Genomic DNA, 21,807 nt, shown 5'->3' with positions numbered 1-21,807 from the left:
CATTTTGAATCCGATTATGATCAAAACAGAAAGAAGACAATGCTGTAAACTGGTTAAAAACTGATTAAAATAATGAAGAGTATTTCAGGCTTTCATTGTTTACTCAGCAGCAACCATGTCTTCCTTTGAATAACTTAGTAAGAACAACTAAGCCTTTTGCATTCTTCTAACGAAGAATTACTATTTTCCTGCTGTTGCAGATAATTTTCTTTTCTGGTCACTGAAACAATTAAAAACTCCCAATTATTGGACAAGGTTATTGAAAACACTTTCCTATATTGACCTACAATAGATGCCCAGAATGAGGAATTACCTCTTGTTTTCCTTGCCCCTTGGAGTTCAGGTCACAGAAAACATATTTGGGCAGTGGGGGTAGGGAAAAAGTGTGGTGACCACTTGCTGAATAAGCACTTTCTGTTGGCTGTTTTATGGAGAAGCAATGGCAACTTCATTACAGAATACTCTTTACCATGACTAAAGGAAAAGGGGAAAGTATATAGGGCTTGATCCAAAAAGCCTGCTGAATTCACTGGAAAGACTCCAAATGACTTCAATGGGATTTGATTAAGTACCTAGGGAGCAAATTGGAGATTCTCTGTCATGAAGATGTGGGGATATTATCTGCACCAGTTACACCACCAATGAGTGTGGCCTCAAACCCTAGACAGATATAAAAATAATAATCATAATGATACCTCGCTCTCGTATGGTGCTTTTCTTCTAGAGATCCCAAAGCACTTCACAAAGGTGGTCAGGATCACTACCCCCAGTTTACAGACAGGGAAAATGAGGACAGATTAGATTAAGTTCAATGCAGACATAGAAGGAATCTACACTAGGCTGGCTAGAAGTAATACTAGCTCAAAAGAGATAAAGTATTTAGTTGTTGTTTTTCTGAAATGAAGCCACTATACACTGTTCTTTGGAGTATGGCGCTTGTATTGCGAATTGGTGACACACAGTTGTTTTCTCCTATGAGGTTTTTAATTTTGGAATACTGAGCACCAAGAGAATAGAGAATACTGCAAAGATTTCCTAATCATCGGTATTACAGTATGTGAGAAACAGGTAAAAAGACCACAAGGTAAGTCAAATGTTAAACAGCAGTGCGAATTGCAATTTAGCATTTGTTACATCCTTAGCAAACAGCCCACTAATGAACCAGGCCTTTACTGCAGTTCATATCATATCAATTAAGCTTTTGCTGACAACTCGTTTCACCTTATGCACTTTTGCTTTATGCTTTACAATAGGCAAAGAATAAAATATTAATGCCAACAAAGATCAGACAGTTTGTGTGCTTTATTGAAACTTAATGTCTTTAATGTCTTCTAATTTAAGTAATTAGATTTTTTTTTCCACCCCCAGAGGGTAATTCAATCCAAAGATAAAATATCCAGACAACTAAACTCACTGAAATCAGTGCATTAGTGGGATGCAATCATTAAAATATTTTAATTACTAAAATAGAAACAGAAAGAATCAAAATAGAAATACTGTACCTCATCTAATTCCATTTCATCCGGACTTTCCCATGGTTTGATAAACTTTCCATGAGACTTCTTCAAAGGCACAATTACTATATAATAACCTCTGTAAAGGAAGTAATAGATAACAATGAGGTCTAAATCAAGTGAGAGGATAAGTCAAAAGGGTTGGATGTGAGCTTAAAGCCAACTTCTCTGGAGAGAGAGAACTGTGCTGAAATAAAGGCAAATTTTGTACATGAAATGTTGTTACAATCTCCCAAAAAGGTTCTTGTACACTACTGAGGCTCTTGAATTTATCATCTGTTTGTTTTCTAGTGTACAGCATTTGACAAACAAATGGCACTAATTACCTGCTTTTTCATCTAAACACATAAATATTTATATGAAACTATAATTATAATATTTCATAATGCCTACATGGTTGACTGCAGTTTATTATCTCATTTTAAATGTAACAGGCATGGGACACTTGTGACCTGCCAGCATTCTAAGCGTATGGAAACCAATAAGCTGAAACTTATTACTGGATTTTTCAAGAGTCCATTTACCATCACACTCTTCTCCCAATTTTCATGTATAATGGGAATGAGATGGTAACATAATGTATTTGTTGATCCTGCTACTATTATCATACTATAGTATTATATAGACATAATACAAAACTGGTCAATAATATATAGTAAGAAGTAAAAGGGTATATATGGGGGAGTTATACATATAACTGAGAATTAAGAATACATTATATATGTATAATGGGTAAGAGTGTGTGTGTGTATATATATATAAACACTGAGAATTAAGACATTATACACACACATACCCCGAGAATTAAAACATTATATATCTATAACAGACTTGTGTGTATATTTGTGTGTTATATAAAATGACAATTAAGATCATATTTTATATATATATATATATATACACACACACACACATATAATTAAGAATTAAGATAACATTTTATATATAAACACACACATAATGTCTTCTTAATTATCATTTCATATATATATATTTTAAAAGACACACATCCCCTTTACTTCTTACTATAAATTTTCATTAACAAGTTCTGTAACTGCCTAACATATAGTTCATTACAGTGGAATAGGAAACCCCACCATTTGGCTTTCTTCACAGTCAGGACTTTAAAGCAAAATACACTCCCAATTTACTAGTCAAACATTCCCCTGAAAAACATCCTCTTCTCTTCTCCCATAAAGAATTTTCAGTAAATGACATTTTTCAGTATAATTGAGCTGAGGCAGCATTTTTTAATTTTTTGTTCCCGGATTGTCTCCTTCTCATTTTCTCCCACCAAACCAGAGTATATGTCAAGCAGGTCTATCCTTTCATATTAGTGTGCAGAACTGAGGAAACAGAGTGACAACAATAGATATTATATATTTTCTTAATATATTTGTCAAAAAAACACTTATTCTTTGTTTCAACAGCAGAGAGGATAAAGGAGAGTAGTTGCCTTCCTTTGCCCTGATGACAGATCTCATATTTAAGGTGCCTCCGTGTCCTCCATTAGTGACTAGTAATAGAAGATAAGGCTGAAGGACCATGGACAATCTTCACCTATCCTGGCCTGCCATTTTTTATGGCTTATTATCCATTTTCTTTCTGCCACAGTGGCTGTCTGTTCATTTCACTCATGGTTAGGAATACAGTTGAACAGCCTCCTCTGAAGCAATTAGTAAGAGAAGCCATAAATATCCTTCTCCCCAGTCCTATACAAAGAGCTCAGTCTAAACCAGCCTATGAAGTAACCATCTCAATGGAGTGCCTTCAATCTGGATCTCCCTTTTGGCAGCATGTGAAAACACTCCTAGAGATAAAGGAGTTCTATGTTGTAACATGACTGCACTTTTTTATTACCATACAAAATGCTTAAATGTGTTAAAATTTCCTTTTTTAAAAAATATCAAGGGCCTAATTTTCAAAGAGCATCCACAACTATAATTGATACCAAGAAGAAGTGTAGGTACTCAGATCTCTAAGTACCACAGACCCGTGAATGCTATTTACCAATCCCAGCCCATAATAATTCTATCCTAGATTTGTAAAACAAAACATGTAGCATGAGTCTATAACAACGAGAGGGGGCTGACTAAATATCTTATCTTTTATGCAGATCAATAAAATGGGGAAACAACCCTTTTTCTAGCAAATGCTATAGGTTCAGATTCTGCCAGCTTTACTTACATTGAGTGAAATCCTGGTTCTATTGAACTCATCAGCAAAACTTCCATTGACTTCACTAGGACCATAACTATTTGGGACCCAAATAGTCCCATTGATTAAATTGATTTCAGTGGAACTACTGGGAGAGGAAGATACTGCTCAATTTGAGTATAAGCCTTACAAAATCTGGGCCTTGATGCTGGGTATGTATCTCCAAGCTTTTGTATTTATTTATTTCACATGATTTCTTTGTTGTTTTATCAGTGACTCAACATAAAAACCAGGATACAACAAGATCAAAGCTAGCATTATAGTACATTCCTTCATAGAAATAACTATAAAAGATCATATTAAGATAAGACTGAGGAGGCTTATATATAAGATGCTGGAAGTTATTAAAAATGCTGCAAATAAGATTTTCAGAAATAAATACGTAAGACGGGATTGTCCTTTCACAGACCAAATGGTCTTCATGTGGTCTCTTAAAAATGTATCGTCTTATTTGATCCTTCAAAAAAGGATGGATGATCCCATTTTCTATTCAGCTAGCTGTGCCTGCTTTGCTGAAACAGGAGTTATATAAATACTGAAGTATGAGTAGTAATAAATCCCTGGTTCCTGTACAGCCTTAGCAGAACTGACTAATCCCTCAGAAATAATAATTCATTCAAATGGGAAGCAAGAAGTTGAGGCTTAAACAAAGTAATTTTTACATTAAACTAAAAGACAGATCAAGCAGCAAGTCAACCATTTCAGACACCTTTAGTCTGGATCACCTTGTGTATTGGATAATTCTGTGAAACCATTTTTTGCCCTACCAAACATGATAAACTCCTGGTTACCATCACCACACCATTAAGAACAGTGCCAGTCAGAAGATTTTGACAGAGGCTTAGTCAGCTGACTTTTTGGGGAACTGCCAAATTTAACTCATTCATTCTATACAATAAAATGGATTGTTCTTTGGGTCACCGCACTAACTTGTAAGCAAAGGTATCAACTTTGAAAAAAAAAATGCATGGTCTGATTCTGCAAAGAAACTGTGGTCTTGGAGGTACTAGGCTCCATATCTATATTGGAGGGTTGTGTGTGCATTTGGCTTTACTCTAGCAATGACACAACTTTGCAAATGCTAACTGATTAATCATCATAATACCCTTTTGATGTAGAAAAGTATGTAGGCACCCTTTACTAGAGGGCCTCCGAACTTTATTGGGAGTGTTCCAGGGGAAAACTCTGTGTGCTGCAATCTAGCCTTACAAACTACAACTCCCATGATGCCTTGGGGAAAGGTGGTGGGAGACTGCCTCGTGCAGGGAGAGCAGGTGGTAGACTTCATTTTGGGAAGAGGAGAGAGATTGCTGCTATGGAGCTCTGTCCATACCAGGAGCTGCTGCTAAGAGCCTACAAGGGCTTTGATTGAGCAGGGAGCTTCAAGGCTGTCGGTGGCTTCACTGGAGTCAGAGCAGAGACTGTTGCTGTGCCTAGAGCTGAAAAAGAAGTGAAGAAAGGGCCTGCAGTGAAGGAGCTGTGAGTAATCCCCACTCTTGTTTGGAAAGTACTTGCAAGGGAAGGGAGCACAGCAGAGAGACTGAGTCTGAGGAGAGGCAGAGTGATCTTCCTACCGAGCCAGGACCCAGAGCTGCTGACATTTGGTGGAGCCAACTCGAATTTCAGAGGGGTTGTGTAGTTTTTTTGTCTTAGCTGGACTGATGCACAGAACCAACAGAGTGCTGTCTCCAGCTGCAGATCTTGCAGCGCGCCCACGCAAGTAAGTACCTAGCTCTCTGAAATCCAGAGGCGGGTACACTCTGGGGTGGGGTGAATGGTGGCAGTGTAAATGCCACTTACATGTTTCATTTATTACTGTATAGTATATTTGTTAATTGATTTTATTCAACTGCTTCTGTGGATTTAAATTACTAATGAAATTTATTCTTAGTCTGTTATACCCTGTTTTTTTAAGTTTTTAAGTAAATGAGTGTTAGCTCAATTTAAGTATATTGGATGTATATTATTTATAATTGGTATTTGAGTTAGACCCATGCCACAGGTTATTATTATTACTATTTGAAGGGGTTCATTCCTGGAGGTTCCCAAGGCACACCATTGAGTGTGTACAGGGGCCAGCCAGGTGGAGGCACCGCCAATTTTAAATTCCTTTAGGAATAAAGGGACTGCAGCAGAGGGGTGGATAAAGGTTCCCACTTATCAACATCACCACTGGGATACTCAGGATCTCCTTTAATGTCAAGAACATCAGGTGCCCAGGCACACAGGTGAATGTTGCCTGCTCCTGAGTAACCCAGGGAAGTAAGGGGGGGTTACAATATTATTATCCCAAAATTATAATTGGGGAAACAGAGGCAGAAAAGATAAGGCCAAAGCTGTCACACTTAGGTGCTTAAAATTAGGCACCTGAATAAGTGACTGGAGAGTGCCCTCCAGCCCTATTGCCTTCAATAGGATGAGTGCTCAGCTCCTTTGAAAACCAGGCCACTTTTAGTCAGGTGTGCTTATATTTGAAAATTTTGGCCTAAGTGATTTGAACAAGGTCATAGGGGGAGTCAGGGACAGAGCTGGGACTGAAATATAGGATTCCCTTGTTCACAGTGCTGTGCTTAATCCACTGGGATGCAGCTTGCAACACCCCACCACCACCACCAATAGCCTGGGTAACCATAAATTGTTCTGGAATCTCTCTAAAATTCAAACCAGATTTCATAGTTCCAAAGTCCAGCTTTGGGCAGCTGTAGAGAAAGGCCCTGAAAAGCTTTGTTCATCCCTAGCAACTGATTCACATGTTCAGTGCTGTCTTTGGAAGGAAAAGGGCTAAAATCTTACTTTAATAAAAATAAAAGCTGAGATTTACCTCTGGCTTTGCAGGCCTGAAAGGGCAGCTCTACCCTCAGTGCAGCGAGAGGGAAGGTTAGCACGCTGTTTGAAATATAGTACAGGGAAAAAGAATAGCACTCCTTATATGCCCTTCCATACATCCTAATAGCTTTCCCCATTTCTTAGGAATATCCTAGGTCCATCATCACTCTTCAGCCCTATTGGCATTTAAAAAAAAGTTGGAGAAGTGTAGTTTCTTGGCTATGATTTCCCTCTTACCATAGGCTACCGCTATTCACCTAATGGAATAAAATCAACTTCCTAAATCAATATATTGAGGTAGTCAGTTCAGATTACAGTGTTTATCCCTTTTTTCTATTGTAAGCCATTAGATGGCTACAAACATCTTCTTAATTACGTTATTTTGAACAGATCCAACTGTATAGTTTTAAGTTACACGTAACATTTCATTACCTGTTTTATTTTTAAATACACATTTTGTGTTTAGTCCACATATTTGCCTCAACAGTAGCTGTAGATTCCTTCAACCTGCCCAGCCACAACCTTAAGATGACTCCTAATTTCATGTGGTCAGTAATTACAGTGGTTTCCTCAAAATTAAGAGAAAATCAGCTGAGAGTACAACTTTGCACACTGTGTTCTGGCTGAGTATGTGAACAAGTTACTTGGGCTATCATGGATTAAATTTATCACATGCATTGACTAGTGGAATACCCCCATTAAATCATAACCACTCATTTCCCTTCACATTCATGAATTTCTCTCAAAGCATATAATACAAGGTGAGTCTATCTTGTCTAACACTCTCTGTCATGCTTTCCAAGTGTCAGACTGCCACACACAACCTTGATTAGCCAATCAGACTGCTGCACACACACTTTTAGCACACACAAGCAATGTTAAAGTGGAGTACAGAAGTACACATAAGGTAGGTTGCAGAATGACACTAACTAGCTCTATAAGGAATATCTATGCAGCACTGACAGTTATTGGGGGGAGCAATCCCATGTCAGTTGTTAGAACATTCACTGCATAACCAGGGCTCCGGTAACACACAAAACAAGCTAAGTGGGTCAACAGAAGATGCAAAACACTTCAAGGGATTGCTTAACTGTTTGTTTTCTTTGGGACCCAGGCCTGGCATAATTTCCCCCCTTTACTTGGGAGGGATTCATAAACAGGCACAGCAACTTTCAGTCAGAAATACTATTTTTAGTAAGTACACAAATTTTGGCAAAATGCCAGAAATACCTTACCTGAAGCAGAACTGGTGAAAAGACACCCATTTAGCTCTGGATATGAATATTTTTGCACAGCTCTATTACAATATCGACTCATTACCATTATTAGACACTGAAGAATGAAAGTTATGCTCCCCAACATATTTAACAAATTGTGGTGTGACTAAGAAATTGCCCCCATGTCCCATTAGTGTTAATTTAAAATGCACTACAGTAAAGCCATTAAATTCTTATCAGTTTTGCCTTTTGCCTAATTAACATTAATACAGGATTCTCTATATTTAGTAATCCTACCATATTAGGATAGACAGAATCATGGTAGCGCAGTGTTAATCACATACAAATGGTAACCGTAAAAAGTTTAATGGTGATTACTGTACAAGATGGTTCTTCCCTCCCAGGCACTACAGCTATTATTATCTCCTTAAACTCTAAGAATTCAAGCTATATTTAACAGATAGGGACTGCTTTTAAGCTTTAAACCATTTTATTGTATGCAGCTTTATTTCCCAATGAATATACTTTTCTATCTCATGGAGGTCTCCAAGCCTAGTGGGGTGCGGTTTTGTGGCTTCCGCAACGGGGGAGTGCCAAAAAAACCAGAACAGATTGGGTTCCACAAGACATCCAGCCCCCTCAGTATATCCAGGGTAGGCTGGACGTCTTGTGGGATTTGGCATGAGATTTGGAGCCACGATAGGCGCCCTGTGCTCAGGGCCACTTTTTGTTTGCTAGTTACCAGCCGTCAGCACCTCCTTCCTCCCTTATCTAGGTTGCTGAGGGCTAAGCTAATAAGTGCTTTGTGGCTGAGGGATAAGCTGGTACCTGCTTTTTTCCCCATACCACAGACTGACCAAGGTTGTTTGGGTTTTTCACCTTCCTTGCAGCAAAACCTAGGGGTTGGCTTTTGAGCAAGCAGAGGGCTGGATTCTCGCCCTCCTGGAGGTCACAGTTTGAACTTAAGTGAGAGTCATTTAGTTGGCACAACTTTTGGCATTTGCTCAGTGCAGGAACTTGCTGATGTCGGCTCCAGATCCAAAGAAGTGACATAGTGGGCATCCCAAGGATGTCTCCTTATGAGATGGGAGCATTGGGTCTTACCCTGGGGGTGCAAATGTGAACCAGGGAGCCGGGACACTATGCCAGGGTACCGCCCTGCTGATGTGCTTGATGGCGGTGCTCTCTGGGGGTGGAGATCCCTTCTCGCCACAGCCCTCAGAAGTGGGAGCAAGAGAAACCATCCAGGTTACATCCTAGTGTAATGATTGGCTCCCTCTGAGGTGGGACCTCCCCCAAAACTGGCAAAGAATCAGCGGGCTGCAAGTGACTGCACTGTGCTGTCCCCTGATAGGAAACTTGGTTGTAATTTGGCTAATGAAGTTGCAGCCTGGTTAAAACCCATACTACATGTTCTTGCCTTCTTCTGTGTGGTGAACACACCAACAGGGGCTTATTCTCCCAGCAAATACCTATGCAATCCAAGGGGAGCTACATGTTTACATTAATGACAAGATTAGATCCTAACTCCTACCAATAGTCTTCCACTTTTTTCATTACTTGTGGGGAAAGTTATTGTCTCTTTCTCTGTTGCTGTCATCTGCTACTGTTTTACTAAATATCCCTAGCTCTTTTCTCCCTAGAATTTCCTTACATCATAAATCTTTTTGACTTGTTCCATCTTCAGTCTTCCTTAGCTACATTTGTACTGACCACTTTTTCCTCAGTCTAATGAAAATGGCTACATTTTTCACTTTTTCACCCTTTTAAAGTTTCAAAGTAATTCTTTTTCTGATCTCACCTGTCTTGAATGCCAATTACAAAAAAGGGGAACAGCAGTGTAGAAAGCCTACAGTAAAAACCTACCAGAGAGAAGGCAGGTTGCATCCCCAACAATATTTAATGACTTGCTCATTTTCCTCCCCATTTCCCTCACATCACACATGGGAACCTTATAGAACAACAAGAATCACTGGAACCAGAGCAATAACACTTATTGATTATACCATGCTTCATGTTTTCCTGGCTATCTTTCTAATCCCTGCTGGCACTGTGCTGTCAGCTCTTTAGTACTATCTCTGTTGTTTAAGTCTTCACAGGACCATTTCTCCAAACATTTAAGCAGCCTCTGATAAATCTGGTAAACTCTTCTCCAAAACTGTCAGCAAACACTTCCCTATTTCCTTACTTGCACCTGACTGCCAGGAGCTGGGATTGTACAACAGGGGATGGATCTCCTGATAATAGCCCTGTTCTGTTCATTCCCTCTGAAGAAACTGGCCCTGGTCACTGTCGGAAGGCAGGATACTGGGCTATGGCCGTTCTTATGTTCTTACCTGGATGTTACTTAACTTCATTCTTGCCTATATAATTAGTTCATTCAAAGTATTGTACAAAGTATTGTAATAGCCTTTTAAGCCTCCACTAGTCCATGCAGTGACTGAGGCTTGATATTGCAAGTTGCTTCAGTGGGAATTGGTGGCACAAATGTAACTGAAGGCATAAGCTGGCCTGCAATATCTTATTACTTGTAATGATTCATGATAAGGACAGTTACAGTTTGCAGGGATGACTGTGAAATAAAAATACATAATTTTACTTCTAAACTGATAAGTGAGCACTTTTGATCTAGAAAATACTATGAGACAATAAACACATAACCCAAAATGCCATTTTTACATAATCAAATTGCACTTTAATACTGTAGAAAACAAAACCTTGAGGATGGTTGATAATTTTCCATTAAAAAACTATTTTTGATGGCAAATTGGATTTTTGACTAAATGAACATTTATATTAAAAGTGTTTACTTTCTACAGAAAATGTCAGCTTTTTGTCAAAAACAAAAACAAACAAACAAAAAAAACCAGGAAGCTCTTGGCCAAAAACTTCCTGTCTGAAAACTCTCTTTTTTTTTTTTTTTGGTTTTTCAATGAAAAGAGGGGTTTTTTTTGTCTTTCTCAAAAATTTCAAAAGGGAAAAATTAATCTTTTATGACCAGCTCTACAAAATCCATTTCTAGGCTGTGTCATGGAGTCAAAAGGAAATGATGGTTTAAAAGTGCTGACCTGAGACCATAATGAATTGTTAGATCCATAACAGGGGATTCAATTACAGACTCGCATTCCCATAATTTCTACCTATGATGTTTTCGTTAACCATGTGTGAATATCTATCTTATGCCAATCAGATTCCAGGAGAGCCTAAAATGATTAGATTGTATTCTGTGTTTGTATATCACCTATCTGAATGGTCCAAGACTAGGGCTCCTGGGCACTATGGTAATATAAATAAATAATAATAATAATTAATAGATGAAAAATTCACTGAAATATTCCATTTTATATCTTTTGGGGATTAACAAGAGTTAATTTTGGGATGTAGGAAACTTGCCATTCTTACTAACTGCAGAACCTTTACTCACTTTATATTCTCATTTGCAGGTACTTCAGGAAGTTCCACAGTTATCATCCCATCTAAGTTGGTCTTCCCAATGAAGACTGGCTTGGTGCGCAGTACATCTGGTGCAGTCTTTGCTGTAACCCTGTGCTGAAGACCTCCAGCACTGTTCCCCCTATTCGTCAGAACAAAGGAATACGATGTCTCTGGCTTCAAGTTAGTGATAAGTTTCTGAGTGGCTCGACCATCCACCTCAACCACCATTTTCCCATCATCGTAAAGGATCTAATAGATACAAAAATTCAAGGCCTTTAGTCATTGGGGGGGAAAAAGTTGTAAAATGATTGGTATTGATACACTGAAAACATAAATGAACCCAGCCATAAATTTAAAATGCTAATCGGCAGTATTTTATGGTAAAAATGTTATTGATAACGGCATGTCAATCTAATTATCTTTTTCCAGCAAAAATAATTATTTAAAATAAAGTGTCCTCTATTATAATGTACATGGTACTAGAGATGTATTTGTTAACATGTTTAAAATTCTTATGATGCTGATACAAATGAGCTGAGCATTTAACATGCTGTTTACATTAAGGCTGTTCTGCAGACTTGTGTTTACTGTAGATCTACCCATCCTTAAAGGTTCCTTGTTTTCTGAACCAGTTTTCATATTCACAAAAGTTCATAACATACTGCTCTTTGCTGACCTTTCCCCGTGGTGAGCAATAAGTGCTTAAATGGTGCAGAAGAAATTACAGGCAAGACTGCAACTTACACAAATCTGTTTGACCATATTATAAATAATTGGAATGCAAGAGTTAGAAACCAGATAGGTTTCTTTTTTAAAGAACAGGTCAAAGGAGTAAAGAAGATCACATTCTGTTACATACAATACAGAGCAGAAGCTTTAAAAGAAAATTAATATTTTTAATTCCTCTGTTTAGGAAGACCTGTTGCACTGCACTATAAACAAAGAGTTCACAGCATGTATAATATCTAATACCAGTCCAAGTTTGGAATGCTGCCACTGTACTAATTCTAAGGTGGAAAGTTCACATTGCCAAAGGACTGATTTTAACTGCTTGGGTCAATATTGCTGATTAGCATACACTTTTAAATATAGCAGAACCAAAAAAAATCCACCTGCTCAGTAAACTGCTTAAGCAGGTGAACTATATCCTCCAATTTTATACTTGATGTCTTACAAATTAGAAAACAACTTACTTTGAAAGGCATGGCAGAATTGTAATTCTCTGGAATCTCCCAAGACAGTAATACTGACGTCTTCATTACTGCTTTTACATGAAAATTTTTTGCAAACACTGCTGGAAAAGGAAAAATAATGTATTTAAACTACATCTTGAACCTTATCTCCTATCGCTTGTCCACCACTACCAATAAGCATTAAGGATAAAAAGAATAGAATGCAAATCTCTGATTTGCTTAAGACAATCATTTAAATACCTCATTCTTACGAAGTTCATTCATCTAATACCATCTCAGTATGTTATATTTTTCCTTACCTGAAAATACTGGGCAGATGTTAGCCAGACTTGCTTGACATGGGGTAATTGGATTCTAAGGTATCCAAAACATATTAAGATTTACATACTTTACCTTTTGTGTTGGTTGAACCTATTTACATGAATGGGCGGGTCAGTTTATTTACAGCTTCAAAAATACTGATATCCAAAGACCGACATTCCTTTAAAGGACAGCGCCATAAGCAGACAAATCCTACCTTGATCCACGGGCAGTGTCCTGAACTGGACACTTGGACTATATGGACCGGGCCCTTTGCTCGTGTGGGCACGTACTTTTACATCATATGTAGTATCTGGTTTTAAGCCAGAAAGTGTCATAGTGGTATCAGCGGGAACAATGGGGAGCTCAATTGGGTGGTGTGCAACATTGATATCTCTGTACAGCAGGGTATATTTGGTGATAATGCCATTTCGCTCTGCTAAGACCGGTGGCTGCCAAGTTAATTGGACCGACGTAGAGGTGGAGCTTTCTGAATGGAGGTTCTGAGGGAATCCATTGGGTACCTCTTCTGGAATAGAAATCTCTTTTACCATCTCCTCCCCATAGCCCACTTTATTTCTAGCTGAAAGCCTGAAGAGATAAGAAGCTCCTTTGTGAATGTCTGTGGCTGTGAAGTGGTCTTCTTTCTCTGAGAACTCCAGCGTTGTAAACATATCCAAATCTTTGCGGCCAAACTTCAGGCGGTAACCCTGCAGGGGGCCAAAGGTATCGACAGGAGGGTGCCACTGAATAAGAGCCGTGTTCATCTGTGTGTGGCTAATCACAAGCCGAGGTTTTCCTGGAACTGTAGCACAATGTTATTTAATGATGATAAATATAAACGGAAATGTGCATTTAATTTTTGAGGCTTTTTAAATAGGAATACAGCTGTATTTGCCTTTCCCTCACTCTTTGTTCCTCAAATAACTATCTTATAAAAGTTCAGAAATAACCTCTTTCTTCTGCACTATTCAGTCATACAGTATAATAGACTTGTTGTTCCCCCCACCCATTTTCCAAATACAGAGAAAAGTATGAACATTCAGGGACACAGAATGTATGAAACACAAGTGAGGTAAAACTTCCAAACAGCTACTACCCATCTTTGCTTACAAGTACTCGCTTGTGAAAAGGAGTGTTGTCATAAGCATTCATTAATTTAATCCAGGGGAAAACATTTCCATTTCTGTAAGTAAAAAAAAATATGGAGAAATTACAGGTTTCTCACTATGCCTAACATATCTACTACCATTATTATTATTTTTTGGGGGGGGAGGGGAATACACCTATGATAGAAGGTAAGTCAGCTGGACTTTCTTCTTAGCAATCCTAGCATACCACCATTAGGAATCCTATCTACCTACCTTAGGTACTTATATGTCATCTGTCACTATAGTGTATCTGAGTGCCTTGCAATCTTTTTTGTATTTATCCTTTCAATGTCCCTGTGAGATTGGGAAGTACTATTATCCTCATTTTACAGATGGGGAACTGAGATACAGACAAACCAAGTGACTTGTCCAAGATCACACAGGAAGTCTATGGTGAAGAAGGTATTTAATCATGAGCTGCCCAAATCAGAGGCTGGCATCCTAGCCACTGGACTATTCTTACTCCTAGATACTGCTTATCAGCCCTTCATTCGCATGTGTTTGAACTCCATGTAGATTACACTGACCAGTTGTAAAGCTTGCTCCTCTTAAGCAGCTTATTATGTCTGAAATGTATACGTAAACAGCTCACAATAGGAAAGTCAGCAGATGCACAAGAAAAAGATGAGGATGTCAGCTGGAGAGCAGATAAGGAGAAAATAGGGTTGGGAAAAGAACTCAAAAACTGCATTTAAGAGATGTAAACATTATGAAAATGTGTACAATGGATGAAGATGACAATGTTATTGGACAATGGCGTGGGACTATTAGCTTGCACTGATGCAAGTCTGACACTCCATGTTATGGGCTGGATAAATGTAAAGGATAACTTGTGTTCATTTATCAAATTTTCACAACAATCTTTTGAACTGTACATTTTATCTTTTCCCCAGAACTGCAGAAAATCAGTCATAATTAGAACTATTGATAATAATTCCAAAACAAGAGAACAAGAACACCATTTCTTGGTGAAAATTACGCAAATGATAAGCTTTTTTTCCATTACTCCCTTCATAAGTCCTGGCCATTGTCTACAATCTGATATGAATTCTGGTTTATTTTTATAGCCATTTACTACAGAGTCTTCCTTTTTAAAGCCTAATTCTTGTCCAAATAGGATCCCAAGCACTTTCTATGTTTTCACCCCACTTTCTGTAGTATAAAATGTATTTCTCTGATTAGTTCTGACCTTTTCCCACTGACGGATATGAGTCAGTATTGGAGCAGAGAAAAGACTGTGAATGCTCTCGTAGGCTAAATTTTTCATTGTATTATAACTATTATTGAAGCCAATGGAGCATAAGCAAGAGGAGAAGAGCCCACAAAAATAGAATAATAACTCTTTCAGATTTTTAGATGAGAGGTTGCTGGAAGCTGTCACTAAATTATTTATGCCATAAATTGTTTTTACTCTTGTGGCAGCCCTCACATTTAAGACTGTTTCTTTTAAGTTTGATTGGTGGTGCCTATATAAAAGAGGTAAACATTACAGCTAGTTCTCGAGCAGAATAGAAAAGCCAGCAACGTTTGCCTAACCACTAAAAAAAGAATTTAAAAAATTAAAAATGCGTCTATGTTGTCTAATGGCAAAAGCAAAAACAGAAAGGAAACTAAAGAACAAGGAGCCTGACAGGAGAGTGACTGTGAATATGGAAAGTGAAATTTGACTGGAAAGTACTTCCAGTTCTCTTAGGGTGACCAGATGCCCTGATTTTATAGGGACAGTCCTGATATTTGGGGCTTTTTTTAATATGGGCTCCTATTACCCCCATCCCCTGTTCTAATTTTTCACACTTGCTGTCTGGGCGCCCTAAGTTCTCTCCTGTACGTCAGTCCCTTGATAAAATAGTAACACTTTTTTGTTGCGGTATTGTAATTCATTTTAAACATTTGGAGGCTAAATTCATCACTGGCATAAACAAGCCCCACTGAAACTATTACTAAATATTTTAGATTGTGAACAACCACAGAAAACTATATATATCTATCTCTCTATATATATATAGTGAGTATAATGACTGAGTCTACTTTGTTTATTTGATATACGTAGTTTTGTCTTAGCTATATGGGGCAATATTTTGTAGTACATCAATAGAAGTTCCCGCATCATGTTCAATACAATGAATGAAATCCTAGTAATATGAGACCTCACTAGAGCAAGCCGTTGTCAAATCTTTCCAGAGAAGTGAAGAAAGATTGACAGCTTTTGTATGCAAATAATGAGGTTTGCAGTTAGTGAAGTGTGCATTTCACTTTTGCAATTCATGCTAAACTGTAAAATACATAGCTGTAAAAACAATTTATATGGCTATCATAGGTACCAATAAAGCTGAAGACACTTTTTTTTCTACTACCGGCAAGGGTATTATTTTAATCATGAAGAAATATTTAAATTCTTTGATTTGTGACAGTAACTTGTTTGTATAAAGACTTTCTAGAAATATGATTACTGATACTAAAAATGGATATAAAACAGGAAACTGAATATGGTATGGAAAGTATATTCTGGAATGGAGACCTTAGCCAAATACCATTACTACACTATCAACTGAGGTTACTGAAGGCTCACACTTGTGAAATAAACTTGACAAGCCTTCCCTACAAACAAGTATAAACTATGGTTTTTAAATACTAACTAGACATAGTAAAACAGTTAATTATCACCAACTGGTTCATACCTGCCTTAAAGTAGTTTTTCACATATGGTGAGTTTTTCACTGGGAAACATTTAGAGTCCAATTTTCCTCCCAGGAACACTAGTTTTACAGTGATGTAATTCAACTGACTTTAATGGAGATACCTCTTTTAAAACAAGTCTAAATGAGAGTAGCAAGTCAGGCCCTTAATTTGTTTTGTAGTATTTTTAGACCGTTCCTTTGTAGAAGCTCCCCATTAAATGAAAGCTGTCAGAAGTTGACAGGCCCTAAATTAGAATTATTAGCTTTGCTTTGGTATGTGAGTTTGGGAAAGTACAAGTGCATCATTCCTCCATCTGCCTACTCTATTCTTGTGAAAAGGTAGGGTCTGAAATCTGTCTGTACATTCTGTAGTATGCTTATCATTCCCTTTTATAAATGCCTGTATGAGAATCCTCCTTACTACAGATAATAAACCATAGCCAGGTCTAACATATTGTCTGAATGGGTATTCATTTAGGGAAAAAAAATATATGGAGCAGCAAAACGCTGAGTTCCTGTTTGTGCAGAAGATTGTGGGCTGGTAGGTGTGGACATTTATCAGATTGCCATGGCATCGAGTAAAGGGACAATGCCAGTGACGTAAGCCAATACTGGGCTCTGGGTTTGTTCTTGGAAGGTCACGCAGCAGAGGAATTCCATTACAGCCTTTGTTTTGGAGAGTTTATAGATTTTTTTCAAGTGACTGGAGATTTTTTTTTTTTTTTTAAAGGAGAGGGACACAAAATTTTGGGACAGTCAAAGTTGACAGTGCCCTTCTGTGATCAATGTAGAGACCACCAGCTGAAGCTGAAAGTTTTGCTTCTATCATTCCATATCGTACAATTATAGTTAGAGACTGGAATGAATTTCATTAATCAAAATATCATTGAAATTACTGTGTTTATTAGAGCTGGGAACTGAGTTTTGGAAAACGTTTTGGGTCAAGTTTTGCTTTTACCTACATCAGAACCAAACGTGGTCCAGAAGAGGACTGCATTTTGTCTGAACTACTACAGTTCATTGGCGAGGTGGAGCCAGATAAAATATATCTGGTGTATATTAGTCATGAGTAATGAATGGAAGGTACTGGAGAAGCTGGAATGCAACTACATGATCAAGTCCAGAGGTGGGCAAACTATGGCGTACGGGCCACATCTGGCCCACAGGACCCTCCTGCCCGACCCGAGCTCCTGCCCCAGGAGGCTAGCCCCTGGCCCCACCCCTGCTGTTCTCCCTCCTCCGCAGCCTCAGCTCACCCCTCCGCCAGCACAATGCTCTGGACAGTGGGGCTGCGAGCTCCTGGGGCAGTGCAGCTGTAGATCCCAGCCTGACCCCTTGCTCTGTGCTTCACGGTGCATGGCTGTAGCGCCGCCAGCCACTGGTGCTCCAGGCAACACGGTAAGGAGGCAGGGAGCGTGTGTGTGTGTGGATAGGGGGCGGGGCGGTCAGAGGACGGGGAACGGGGGTTGAAGGGAGGCAGGGCTCCTGGGGGGACAGTTAGGAAGGAGTGGGGGTTTGATGTGGTGGCGGGGGGCAGGGGTTCCGGGGGCAGTCAGGGGACAGGGAAAAGGGGTGGTTGGATTGGGCAGGGGTCAGGGGGGCCAGTCAGGAAGGAGGGGGGGTTGGATGGGGCGCCGGGGAGCAGTCAGGAGAAAGGGAGCGGAGGGGGGGGAGATGGGGCAGAGGTCCCAAGGGTGGGCCGTCAGGGGGGCGCAGATAGTCAGTGGGAGCCAGGCCACGCCCCCCTCCCCTAACCAGCCCTCCATACAATTTCCAAAACTCGATGCGGCCCTCAGGCCAAAAAGTATGCCCGCCCCTGATCTAGTCACTACAGTTGAGATTTTCCTAAGTAGTCTAGGAGATATGGCTATATCTGCCACGGAAATTATTGAAGATGCGTTTCTAAACCCATTAGACTGCTTTGAAAAGCTCAGCCTGGGTAGTTATAACATATATACTGTTTGACTTCCCACAGTTACATAATCCATAGATTATTGTTATGATAGTTTATAATAGCGTTAGAGGGCTGTTATGATTTATCATGATATGTATGGAGTGTTTTTATGGCCATGTTATAAAACCAAGAAAATGAACATTTGTAAGGAAAATAAGGCTGCCCTTTCTCCTTTACTATGGGAACTCCAATTTTAAAGGTCTGGTAGGGTTCCTCACAAAGTATTTTCTTTTTTTGTGGAGAGAGGAGGGTACTGTCCATTTGGCAGAACATTTCTTGCTCCTGCTTCCTGCAGTCCACTCTGATCCTTTGGCATTTGTCAGGATAATCCTCTGTTTGCCATTTGCTGATTTTCCCCTTGCTTATAAAATATATTGTGGGGTGCAGGAGAGAAATTACCTAGCAGTAGGTTTATAGTTAAAACAACATTTTTCTGCTACATCATTAATTTAGGAAGGGACTAGGATAGGGACTTGTTCCATTTTTTTGGCTCAAATGAAGAAAGCTCCATCGGCTTACAAACCAAAGGCTCCCTCTGCCCTACAAACACCTTCATTTGCACTAGAGACAGCTTCCATACAGCAGGTGTATCAAAACAAGTATTGCAAGTGGAGAGACAGCCAATTCAGAGATGAAGGGGTATCCAAATATTACCTGCACCGGTGGTAGACACTAGTTTGGGCTTGCTACGTGCTCCGTCTCCTTTTGTTGTGTAGGCTGTCACAGTGAGGGAGTATGTAGTTTCAGGCTGTAGTCCAGAAATGATCATTTCCTGAGATGAAATAAAACAATAAGAACACGTATTAAAAATTCATTCCTTACTAAGAAAGCGAAGAATAATCTAGTCAATTGCTACCTATCACATAAAGTACATATGCTTTTGTGCTACGTGTAATGAAGATACACATTGGAGTGTATCAGAAGAATGTTTTGTGAGTGAGACACTGTAATGCAGTATGTTTCACTTTTTTCAAGTAATACAGACAGGGCATTTCTAAGTAGCATGCTTCAGGTAGTTTTATATAGCTTAGGCCAAAGAACGAATGATGTGACCAGTGTAATAATCATCCTGAAATGTATTGCCTGGAGAGTCTTATTGCTATTGTGAAATTAATGCAAGTTGAAAAATAAGTTTGACCTAGTAGTTTACTGGCCATTATTGACATAGGTATGAAATCACTAGCAATAAGTCAGAGAGCTCCAGTTTTACCCATACTTCTAAAGCTATTTCAAAATACACTAAGTACAGTTCACCAGAAACACTATTTGCCTTCATATATAGATTTCACAACAACTTGTACTTGTTACAGCGCTGCTCATCCAGGAATCACAAAGTGCTTTACAAATTGTTAACTACTCAAAATCTCAAAGAGCCACTCAATCAGCATTCTTAGAGCAAACCCCAGAGCTCTCAGGCAAAGTACACCAGCAACAGAAGGGATCAATTCTCAACCAATACAAAGAACAGGGTGTAGTATATGCAAAAACCAAAAGAGACCTTTTCACTCACACATGTACATACACATGGAGGCCACCTGAAATAAAGACTTGTTTTTGCTCTAAAGGCAGCAGGAGAAAGTTTTGTCTTGATAAATCAATCAGGCAGATAAGCATTATTAGTCTGTTGCTGATTCATGGGTAAACTGAAGAACAGAGAAGTCTATTTATCCAAAGTCACACAGTTATCATGGCTTCCAGTTCTCAGTCATAACCACTAACCTGCACTCCTTCTCAATTCTGTGTGGCTGAATGGATTTACACTAATTTCAGCATTGCTAAAGGAATGGCACACTTCAATGTCAAGAATAAATGGCAAATGTGCAATCATGTAATCTTCAAATGCAACAACCATAAAAGTTAACAGCAAAATTATGGGCCCAACTGTCCACAATAAATTGATTTTTCAAAATATGAGGATAGGAACACTGTACAGATTAAATTAAAATCTGGCCCTATATTTTCAGTCACTTGTTAGCAGTACCAAAATTACTAGGTAATAATGAGAAGGGATGGGTGAAATGTTTCCAATAAAAAAGAACAAATCTGAAAATTCATCCCCAAACTCAATTCTACCCAAATGGCAAAGTTGGGAAGAAAGACATTTCACTTTCAGTCTTTCAAAAGGCAATTACAAATGATGGTGACAACTTAGAACTATAAAAGTAAAACAAATTACAGTTTTCTTTTAAATAATGATTCACACACTAGCCTCATTTGGAGTACGTTGTATTCTACTGTATGCAAGGATAAACAAACACATACAGTAGTGTCTTTTAAAAAGGCAAATTGAATGTAATAAACACATTCCTTAAACCATAAATACTGTGAGACGTTTGCCTTCCTTGGTTCGATTGGGAAGTTTACAAAACAGACACATGTTCCAAACAAAAAGAAAGATGAACTTGTACTTCTGCTGCACACTACACACTGAATACAACAAAACCTGAAGGGTGACCACTAGGCAAATCCAAACTGTTTTGGTTTTCTTTCTGTAATACCTTCTTTTAAAGCATAGTTTCTTTGGTTGCATTGCCAGGCAAAGTTAGTTACAGCCATCAAAACCAACAAAAACACAAAACAATGTTGTACGTTTCAGCACCATGCCAAACTCACAGAACAAAATATAAAAAAAAAGTGAGGAAAATTTCAATAATATGTTAGTACATGCAGTTGTGCAAATGACAAAAACATTTACAAAACAGAAAGAGGTTAAAAAAAAACAACACACTTTTTGTCTGACCAGTCAACAACTACTCACATGTTCGGCAGTATCATCATATTCCCACTGATTCAGAGTAAAGAATGGTGGAAAGAAAAACAAAAGAAATGAAGAGAGGTTTGTAGCCTGGTTGAGGCAATTTTGTTGTTTGTAGTAAAAATAAATAATAATAATAATAAAAAAAAATCTCCAAAAACTGGCTGGCAAAATGAAATACCCTTTGAAATCAGATTAATGAAATTAGGCTGGGCATTTTCAATTCCATATTTATTACCAGAGATGGTACAAAAATTGTAACTTTTCTTTCCTTGAAGGGTAAAAGAACGACATATTCCCTAGTACTGAATGCTATTATTGCTCAGTAATATTTTATGACTGTATTAATGAAAGCCACTGATATAGAATGAAAGGCTGCCTGTTTTTCTAATCATATGTTACAAGGCTACATTCATTTTCATTTCAATTTAGCCTGTCCAAATTACATCAGTGCACCTATTTAGATTCATAACTGCAACGTGTATACATACTTGAAATGAAGTAATGAAGCCCTGTTACCATCATTTGGTTTTTCATTGCATACGCCAAGAGAACACACATTCAGTG

General features: G+C 38.6%; 1 protein-coding gene across 1 annotated transcript in view; it reads right to left on the bottom strand.

Annotated features, from left to right (window-relative positions):
- Positions 1-21,807, bottom strand: part of PTPRD (protein tyrosine phosphatase receptor type D) — a 1,658,801-nt gene that overhangs the window by 129,019 nt on the left and 1,507,975 nt on the right. The window contains exons 22-27 of the mRNA XM_045020490.1: positions 21,244-21,270; positions 19,140-19,257; positions 12,920-13,507; positions 12,403-12,503; positions 11,199-11,458; positions 1,503-1,593 (exon numbers count right to left, since the gene is read on the bottom strand). Coding sequence (XP_044876425.1) covers positions 1,503-1,593; positions 11,199-11,458; positions 12,403-12,503; positions 12,920-13,507; positions 19,140-19,257; positions 21,244-21,270 — 1,185 coding nt within the window. The remainder of the gene's footprint in view (positions 1-1,502; positions 1,594-11,198; positions 11,459-12,402; positions 12,504-12,919; positions 13,508-19,139; positions 19,258-21,243; positions 21,271-21,807) is intronic.

Source organism: Mauremys mutica, chromosome 6 (genome assembly GCF_020497125.1).
Source record: "Mauremys mutica isolate MM-2020 ecotype Southern chromosome 6, ASM2049712v1, whole genome shotgun sequence".
Classification (NCBI taxonomy): domain Eukaryota; kingdom Metazoa; phylum Chordata; order Testudines; family Geoemydidae; genus Mauremys; species Mauremys mutica.
The sequence above is the reverse complement of the archived record's forward strand: the minus strand, read 5'-3'. Positions and strand labels throughout refer to the sequence as shown.